The sequence below is a fragment of the Papaver somniferum genome, chromosome 8 (genome assembly GCF_003573695.1).
Source record: "Papaver somniferum cultivar HN1 chromosome 8, ASM357369v1, whole genome shotgun sequence".
Lineage (NCBI taxonomy): Eukaryota > Viridiplantae > Streptophyta > Magnoliopsida > Ranunculales > Papaveraceae > Papaver > Papaver somniferum.
This window is the reverse complement of record NC_039365.1, coordinates 150670077-150680282: the sequence shown is the minus strand read 5'-3', so window position 1 is coordinate 150680282 and position 10206 is coordinate 150670077. Positions and strand designations below refer to the sequence as shown.

The following is a 10206-nucleotide window of genomic DNA, read 5'->3' as shown; positions in this document are numbered from 1 at the left end:
ACTGCAAATTTGACATGGAAGGTAGAGTTAACTTTCCCCCTGCGACATAATCAGTCCCCCATTCACTTCGGCTCCCTTAGCTTGTTCCTCATAAGACCCGCTGGTAGACTAACACGACAACCTGTTCAACAAATATAATAAACACGTTGTTGGAGCTCAGCTTGCTACGCTTCCAACTAGTTTCTTGTAAAGTTACTCATTATCAAAATAACAAAATAATCACATTATCAAAAAAAAAAAAGAAATACTACACAAAAAAGAAAAAGATCCAACATGGTCTAACATGGTTGACTAAAATCACAAGGATCATTTTAAGATAATTCTAAACTTGTGGATGAAATCGAGAAACAATTTTTTCTTTTTCAGTAATTTATTTAGTGACCACATTTTTTATTTTCTTACACCGATTTCGTGATCCTGTTAATAGATATTTTTCCTCTTTTCTTCCTCTCAAGCCCAAACCAAAACCCTCGAAACACAAAAACCCTACACCCCTCTCCCCATCTCCCACAGCAGAAGAAGAAGAACGAAGTACCTCCATTCTTAAACCTCTAATTCTCATTTCTCTCCACCTCCACTAAACCCCTCTATAAATCTTAGGATGTCTCTGACGACCACTGAATTTGGTACTGTATCACCGTCACCATCGTCATCGTCCTCGTCGTTGTTCCAATTTCACATTCTCCAACACTGAAAAATATCCAGAGAGGTGAGTAGTTAGTAGAGGTGAAAACGACAGAGAGTTACCGGTTACGGCACTGGCTTAGTTTATTGTGCAGGTGAGAAATTTCAGTATCGGAGTTAATGATTAAGATACTTATTTACTGTTCGGCTTCATTTTTATTTTTTTTTGGATTAATTGGAGAGTACTTGATCTGATGTGATTTTTGGTGAATTTTGCAGTAGGGTTTAGGTTTTCTTGTTAATTTGGGGTTTATGGGAAATGATGATATGGTTACGACAAGTGAACAAGATTATGGAATTAATAATCATAATAGGAGGAAAACCCCTTTCCAACTTGAATCCCTTGAGAACTTTTATTCAGGTAAATCCATTTCGATTTTTATTTTATTTTTTTCTTCATTTTATCTGAATTATGTTTTTGCTTTTGGTTGTGTAAAATTTACATTTTTTTGGTATCAAGTGAGCTTTTTGGGGATATTCAGTTTTGTGTTTGTTTTTGCGAGGATGCACATTTTACAGCTATGTGGTGACTGTTGTATTGATTCATTGTATTTTCAGTGATCCAGTTCCAGAAAATGTACATTTGTAGGTTGAGGTGTTTTTGGGAATACCACAGATTGCTTAACTTTTGGTTTTGTATACAGAGGAACCGTTTCCAACACAAGAGACATTGGAGGATTATGCATTTGTTCTGAATTTGACATATAAGCAAGTCCGAGGATGGTTTGCTGAGAAGAGGAGGAGGGATAAAAAAGGAAGGGAAGGGGTAGAATTGCCTAGTAAGAAATCTACGAAGGGAAGTTGTATTAAAACTGGGAGATGTCCTGCAAAGAAGAGAAATCTTCGAGATTGTGTAAGTAAGAAACCAAATGCTCATTTGTCTACAAAAACTAGTCGATCAAAGATGTTCAAGAACGATGCTGGGAAGTCCAAATATTCCAATATTAGAAATCATGGAGAAGAGAGTCTGATAGACTTTTTTGGGAAAAAAAATAAGAGTAACCAGAAAAAACGGAAGCTTAGCTACATTCAAGACATTTTGCCTCCTGACTACTTACTGGAGAAGGTGTTTAGAAAAGATGGTCCTCCTCTTGGTGTAGAGTTCGATTCTCTTCCTTTGGGAGCATTTTCTCATTCTGCTGTCACAGGTATAGTTTATCATCCTTCTTTAGTTATTTTTGTCCGTCGTGGCCCAATGTTTTACATGTCATATCTCTCCACCTCATGGGTGTAGTATGTTAGGAATATGTAAAACAAACAAATGTTGCTTGTACATGGAACTATAGTATGGCGGTATGAATACCTTTAGCTTTAAATGTATTCTTTTACGGATTGCCATATTGGTCTCTTCTATCACTCCAATTGAATGTATCAATTATACTCGTGCTTTTAAAGGGAATTGTTCTGATTTGTTCAGCAAAGTATGCAAACTGATAACCTCTTTATCAGTTATTATGTGAACTCTGGTTGAGAACATTGTCTATAATGTCCGAAAGGAATTTCCATTGTGAAAGACTGAAGTATGCTTGATTACGTACGGGAAGCAGTTCTAGTTGGTTTGGTTCCTGCGTTTATGTATGCCTTTTGGTTTGGTCACTACTGAAAGCTTTCTTATTGCTGAAGTTTTTTCTGTTTTGTGCTTTTATCCATTCTCCTATCTTATCTTACGGTTCACTTAAGCAATTTTAAATATGGTATTTCCCAGATGCTTGTAGCTTTCGTTCCACTTGTGCAGACAACCAAAGAGCACCTAAAAGGAGAAAGGTAACATACATTACTTTTCTCGAAGTTAATTTTGAGATTGGATTATAAATTTGTAATAAGTATACATCTCCTTGCTTCTAGAGATATTCGGAAGGAGTGAATTCCTTATGAAGTGTATGATCAAGTCGATGTTAATTAAATGCATTACTTCAGAAAGATTCCTCCAGAGTTTTTGTTTTGTATGGTTTTTATGCAAAACAGCTTTTATTCTTGTGTCTGTCACATAAAGAGATAGTGTTAATTTACAGGTCTCCAAATCTCTCATTTTGCAACCGGAAGCCTGCAAAAACAAGAGCGTTTTAGTGAAGCACGGAATAGGCAAAGGCCTGGTGCTAAGACATGGTATTGGTAAAGGCCTGATGCTGAGACATGATATGGGGGAAGCTTTGATGATGAGGCATGGGATGGGAAAAGGTTTGTTGATGAAACATGGTATCGGAAAAGGTTTGATGATGAGGCATGGTATGGGGAAAGGTCTAATGACTGCGCGGCATGCAGTGAACCCTAATAACATAGATATATTTTCTACTGATGGCCGAATCACCGCTAGGAAAGGTAACAACTTGAAATTGTTGAAATCGCAAGAAGCTACACTTCAGAAAACAAGAAAGTCGGTTCACCAAAAGCTTGCTGAGGTATTATGTTTTAACTATCCCTATATTTTTTCTGCTGGTGTTGGGGTTGCGTTTACATTGTTCTACATGTCTTGATCAGTTATCAGCTTCACACTTTAAAATTTGAAATATTGGTCAACCAGGTACACGTATTTACTGACATTATATTGCCTGTTATAGAAGCAGAAGAATTTACGAAATAAGGTGCAGGAAAGAAGGAAACGGGTGGTTAGGAAACCAAAGGTGATTAGGTTTCTGTTCTATTCTTCTGGTACAAATTAATGTTCAAGGCTCTGTAAGTTAAATTTTGACTACAATTTATAGATGCAAAGTCGAAAGAATGGAAATTCAAATAAGTCACACCAAGAAGAGTGCAAGCTCTGCAGCGGGGAATCGAGAGATGAAGACACCTCTAGTGCGTTTGCGACGTCGCTGGATGATGAGGAACTAGAGCTCAGGGAATTACAAGAAGGACCAAATCCACCAATGTGTTCTGCTAAGTTGGCTTCTAATGGAATTCATAGTTGTTCACTTTGCAAAGGTTTGGAAATGATCTGATTTTAGCTAGTTAGATATATATAATTGCTGTTCACTTTGTAAATGTTTGTTTAAACTAGTTAAGTTCTTATTTTCTCATACAGTAGTGTGTTAATATTTAACAGCCTCTTTTCTATTTGTCCAGATTTGCTGCCTAGATTTCCTCCAATTGCTGTAAAGATGAATCTACCTTTTCAAATGCAACCTTGGGTTTCTTCGACGGAACTTGTTAAGAAACTGTTCAAGGTTTGTGTTTGTTTCGCACTTTCTGTCTTGCCATTTTTAACTGTGTTTTTTTTTTTTTACTGTAAACCTGCACGTGAACAGGTACTGTTTATTTTACTTTACAAACTTGATGATCTCTTGGTTAAATACAACATCTATAATAGTTTTGTGTATAAACGTATTCAGCACCTAGCATTCGTTCATAAATGATCATATTGTACCTGGCATTGAAGCCGTTTACACACATCTATAATCGAAGGTAGTTAACTTCAACTGACCATCATGTTCAATTCTTCGGTATTACGGGTTGTACAGCACCATAATGAATTTTTTTTTTTACCTGAGATTAGTTTTATGTACAGAAATAAAGTTAGTCAACAATTACCACATAATTGGTTGTGGTGTTAGCAGTACCTGTGATGGCAATGAGAATAGTGACGGATAAACTAATTGTTTGGATTATTTAGTGCTGTGTAATCTGATATGTTCTTGTGATGTACCTTCTTTATCAATTGATGGGGTTTCAGCTAGTATTTTTGTTCATGTTACATTTAGTCACTGTTCTGAAAATACTGAAACACACTGCTAATCTAAAGGATTTTCTGTTTTGTCCTGAACAGGCTATTCGTTTCTTGTATACACATGCAGTTACAGTTGACATGAGCCCGTTTACTCTTGATGAGTTTGCCCAGGCATTTCATGATAAGGTCTTTCCATACTCTCCATATAACCAAAAATCTTTGTCAGCACTTTCTGATTCGGACTTGCAAACTCAAGCGTTCTTTAATTTTTAGGATTCCTTGTTACTTGGAGAAATGCACGTGGCTCTTCTCAAGCGTCTTCTATCAGATGTTGAGGTACAGCTTAGTAGTGGGTTATATTCCCATGCAAGCAAAGACAGCAGGTTTCTAGCATTTCTTCACTATGTAAGTTTACTCTTTCTGTAGTCGCACACTATCAGAATTACTTCAGTCGACTTATTATTATACAATACCATTTAGACAGGGCTGCAAATTAATATTTTGACTATGTTTATTAGCTTATATGTTCCTTTCTTAAACATACTACATGGACTGTGTTGTACTAAGATTCAGTAGAGAATTGTCTTAAAAATAAGGTTTGTGAGCACAAGAGGATAAACAATTACCCATTAATGATGCGTGCAGTAAAGGTATCCACTAAGTCTAGAACTGGTCAGTTGCCGTTGTGTTCTATTTTTTTAAGCCGGAACTAAAGAGTTGGTGTTAACAAAAGAACTCTTTAGGCTGATTTTCCTGGGATGGAAACATAAACAGGAAGAAACGAGTCTACCGAAATATTCGATTGGCGGACACCTTTTAGGTTAAATCTGAAAGTTCAGATCAGTGGGTGCAGGGACCAAAAGATCTTTTGCAGTATTAAATATCAACAACTATCTTGTGCATACATAATTACTTAGACAACTTCTATCATTGCTGAAAGAATCTCTCTTCTATCTGGTATCTTCTCCAAGTTCTAGGTTCATTTTAGTATTTTACGACCTGTCTCAGATAGACTATATGATTTTTTGCATTTACTTTTAGTCGTATAAATGGTTTTTAGTGCAGCAGGTTCTACTGTTATAGATCTGTAAGAACAGTTATAGATGGAGAAACTCTTGAGAGTAGGAATGTGTGATAAAGAATTCCCCTATATATTGGCAGGCCAAAGATCAAGAGTTAAGAGTGAAGTTCTGGAATAGATCTTTGAATCCTCTTACATGGACGGAAATACTGCGCCAGGTGATGATTGGAGCTGGTTTTGGTTCCAAACATTCAGTGTTGCGAAAAAAACAGCTTGAAAAGGTAAAAATGTTCTACTTGATTTATGTAAACATTATTACATAGATGATTTTTCCATACATGGGCATTTGGGCCAGTGTACTTCATAATGCATTTGCAGGTAAAAAGATTTTTCACATGGTGAAATCAAATTAGCACATGCTAGTCATATTTCATTCATAAGAAAGTTGCTGGGAGTGTTGGCCAAATTTGTTACGAACTCTATTTGCTAAAAATCTTATAACATGCTGCTCGTTATAGTTTGTAACCAAGAGTTATCTTAACGCAGTAGGTTTTAGGGAAAAACATTGTGGAGAACCAATGCAGGAAATTTGCATTGCTTCCAGTTGCATCTTCTTGTAATATATGATTCTGGTTAAAACAGTCTTACTCATCCTATGAAGGACCTACATAAAAAGTTCTATAGACATAAATTTATATATGGTTTACCACAACCCCATGTCTCAAACCTTTCTTGTCAATTTACAGGAAGGGAATGTTATGATAAAATATGGTCTGTTTCCTGGTACTATGAAGAGTGAATTATTCAGTATTCTTTCTGAGCAAGGAAATAATGGGTTGAAAGTACCTGAGTTGGCTAACTTACTCCAGGTGAATTTGTTGATACTAATTTCATGTTCTGAAGATATATGAGACCATTTTTTTATTAAATATAAATGTCTATATTTCTTATATCTAATTGACGAATACTGGGATTTTGTTCTGAAGATTTCCGACTTAAATCTCGCTGAAACAATTGATGAACTGGAAGTTCAAATATATTCAACTCTTTCAAGGGACATCAGTTTATTTGAAAAGATTTCACCTTCCGCATATCGCGTCCGAAATAATCCGCCAAGTACAGAACTTGCTGGAGAATCAGATAGTGAAGACTCTAAAAGTGGTGATGCTGATGATTCTGGTGATAGCATTACAAGCAACAGTAGTGACGATGATTCCGAAATAGATTCAGGAACCAGCAGTCTCAGTATAGTAAAGTATAAAAGGCATAGGAAGAGGAAAAATAGCACAGTGGTTGCTAACACTGAAATTGATGAGAGCCATCCTGGAGAACTGTGGGTTTTAGGGTTGATGGAAGGTGAATATTCAGATCTAAGCATTGAAGAAAAGTTGGATGCTCTGGTTGCTTTAGTTGATCTTGCAAATGCTGGTTCTAGTCAAAGAGTGGAGGTACTAAAAATTCTCATTCTAATTTTCTAGTAGTTTCTGCACAGTTAGATGTATTCTTACACTCTTAGCCCTGCTGAAGTTCGGTAACCGCTGAACACCTGAACTTAAACTGGGGGAGTTTTCATTCCTACAAACTATGTTGTGAAAGGCGCCCTAGGCGCACGAGTCGTGCAAGGGGCGCCTAGACAATAAAACGTCCAAGTTGCAAAAGTGTGAGCAATATTTTTTTTTTCAATTTTTTTCTGGCTCCTAGGCACTAGGCTAGGCAAAGGGTTTGGCGCCTCGACTAGCGCCTAATACAACATAGGCTAGAAACATCATTTTTATTACTGATATATTACTTCTTAGTCTTAGTGGTAGTCTAAGACTTGGAATCTGAGTTGATAATTCACTATTTCTCTGGAACTTACTCACGTTGAGAATGATGGCTTTCTGGACTAGTACTTCTGTATAGTAAACAGTTTCTCAGTAGTGGTTAACTGAATTTCCTTTTTGTATAGGATCCTTCGAGAATCACAACAGAAAGGGTTCCTATTGTCAACCATCAAGGTGGAGGAAAAATAAAAAGATCATCAACAGCCCAGCTAAATGTGGGAAACTCATTTCAGGGTTGCATATCAGTTGATCCTCTCACAACCATGATGGAGTACCCCTCCCGCAAGGGGAAAGGTTTGTGCAGAAAAGATGGTCGTTATACAAGTGAAGCCATAAGAGTGGATGCAATGGAGTTGAATGGACATCCATTGTTATCCGTTTATTTGGGATCTGATCGCAGATACAATTGTTATTGGCTTTTCTTGGGCCCCTGTAATGTTAAAGATCCAGGGCATAGGAGGATTTATTTTGAGTCTTCTGAAGATGGTCACTGGGAGGTCATCGATACGGAAGAGGTGATCCAATAGTTCTTAAGAGTACATTGAAAGTTTAAGCATGCATCCCCTGCTTTCTTTGTCTTTTTTGTTCCTTCAATGTAGAAATTCATTCATTAATCTATAGCTACCTGCTCCCTAACATAACCGATTGCAGGCTTTATGTGCTTTGCTGTCTATTTTGGACAGCAGGGGAACAAGGGAAGCTCGTCTGGTTGCATCTCTGGAGAAGCGAGAAGCTCTTCTTTCCCAGTCTATGTCAGCAGCTAAAATGGCTGATAAAGATATCAATGGACAAAGACAAAGTGATCTATCTAGCCCAGACACCCATAGTGGTGAAGGTTCTTCCCCAATCTCGGATATAGACAACAGTCAAATTTTAGGGGAGGCCTTGAATGATTCACGTTCATCTTCTCATTCTGTAATTTCCCACTATGTGAAGAAGAAAGAAGACCAGAAACAAAAATGGGATCGCCTTCAAGCCTTTGATGCATGGATATGGAATTCATTTTACACCAATCTTAATGCTGTAAAATATAGCAAGAGGTCTTATCTTGATTCACTAGCTCACTGTGACAGCTGCCACGACCTTTATTGGAGAGATGAAAAACATTGTCAAGTGTGTCATATTACCTTTGAGTTAGACTTCGATCTAGAAGAACGGTACGCCATCCATGCAGCCACATGTACGGAAAAGGAAAGTCACATATTCCCGAAGCATAAAGTTCTTTCATCGCAATTGCAATCACTCAAAGCTGCTATTCATGCTATTGAGGTAGGTCCATACATTGCTATTGATGTCGTGTTAGACCCTTTTCGGTGCAGAATGTTGGTTTTACTGATCCCTGTGATTTTTTTCGCCTGATATTATGATTTATCTCGTGAACTCAGAAACCAATGTTATTGTGTTTGAATCCAGGCTGTGATGCCCCCTGGTGCTTTGGTCAGTTCTTGGACAGTCTCTACTCACCAGCTTTGGGTGAATCGTCTAAGGCGCACATCATCCACTGCAGAATTGTTCCAGGTTATTATATTACCTTGTTGTTTCCACAATTTTTAGAAACGGACTAGTCTGAGGCAAAAGTAGTGATGTACTCTCTCTGTTCTGTTTGTCAAGAATTGCATTGTTCAAACTAGTTAGCATTTGGAATCCTGGAAAAAAAAAGATTTAATATCCCATTTGAAGGTACAATATGAGGAGATATTCTGTGAAATTAGCTACTTGGGTGTCTCCATTAAATGATCTCCGATATAGTTTGCTTACTTTGTTGATGTTGCCAAAAATGACATGTTGTCACTGGAAATATATACAGGTACTCTCTGACTTCACTGGAGCCATCGATGAGAATTGGTTGTGCCAATGCAGTGGTGATCTGGGTTCCAAATTAGTGTTGGACGAGATTGTTGTGTTGTTTCCGACTATGCCACAAACAACATCTGCTATTGCACTTTGGTTGGCTAAACTTGACACTTTGCTTGCTCCTTACTTGGAAAAAGTTAATTCTGGAAAAGCCCAAGCTAAGCAAAACACCAGGCAGACCAGTACGTTCTCTCCTCCTGCCACTTGTTATATTCCATTATTCCCGCTTTCCCTATCGTTCATGGACTTTGTTCTCGTACATGCCAAGTTTCAGAGTAACATTTTGTACCTTATAGCTCTCTATATTTGGATGTACATCACATATCAGCGTTTTGATTAGGCAAATGTTGGCTTCAATTAACGTTAGGACATGCTCTGCTATTTTCAGGACGATCTGCTCTTAGATGACAGTATATCATCAACTTTCTATTTAGTGAGAACTGTCTGAGGGGGGAATTATCAGATCTTTTCGTTCTCACATCTAAATAAGAGACAAAAAATGGACTGTTTTCCTCCAGCTGCTACAGAGATTTTTTTGATGATTACCGAGGAGCTAATTGTCAGTTGTTCTACTATGGCTAGCTTCAATATACATCTTGTGGTACGGAGGATTACTGCGATGAAGATCTATTGACACCCAAAAGAGTATTTCTTAGGGTTAGTCTGGTAGTGCAGCTTGCACTTCTATTCCCATTTTTGGCCTCAGTCAGGAAAGCTCTCGGATGATTGGAGTAAATAGGTTTGTACAGCATAGAGTTAAACACTTGAGTAAATTTTTTCATTTTCCTACATCAGTTAAGAGCTCAAGTGGCTCTGAGTAATAGTGGGGGTTGTAGAGCTTTTAATAAGGAATTCTGAGGCAACTGATTGTAGCAAAATCATCTTAAAGTAGAACTTGGTTTGGTGTTCTTGTGTAACTTGTAACATGCAGAACTATATTGTTGTCTCCGCACTCTTGTTCATAAAAGATGGCACTCTTGATTTTATGAGTAGGGCATCCCGCATCCGTGCATATAACAAGCTCGTTTTTCGATTTTGAGCATATTGCAGCTGTGTATGTAGAATGGTTTGTTCATTATATGGGGAGAAATCCTGTTAGATTTATACAGGGGAAGGCAAATCACCTAGGGTCAGACTAGTTTGCCCATGCTATCTTCCTAATG

General features: G+C 37.6%; 1 protein-coding gene across 1 annotated transcript; it reads left to right on the top strand.

Annotated features, from left to right (window-relative positions):
- Positions 1–425: 425 nt before the first annotated feature.
- LOC113303500 (homeobox-DDT domain protein RLT3-like) lies at positions 426–10085 on the top strand. Its single transcript, XM_026552537.1, has 18 exons — positions 426–779; positions 904–1045; positions 1329–1832; positions 2390–2448; positions 2697–3083; positions 3243–3305; positions 3387–3603; positions 3745–3845; positions 4445–4531; positions 4619–4750; positions 5507–5647; positions 6113–6235; positions 6353–6814; positions 7315–7704; positions 7841–8458; positions 8603–8707; positions 8997–9225; positions 9432–10085. The coding sequence occupies exons 2-18, from the start codon at positions 937–939 to the stop codon at positions 9449–9451; spliced, it is 3747 nt and encodes a 1248-aa protein (XP_026408322.1). The 5' UTR covers positions 426–779; positions 904–936; the 3' UTR covers positions 9452–10085.
- Positions 10086–10206: the final 121 nt, after the last annotated feature.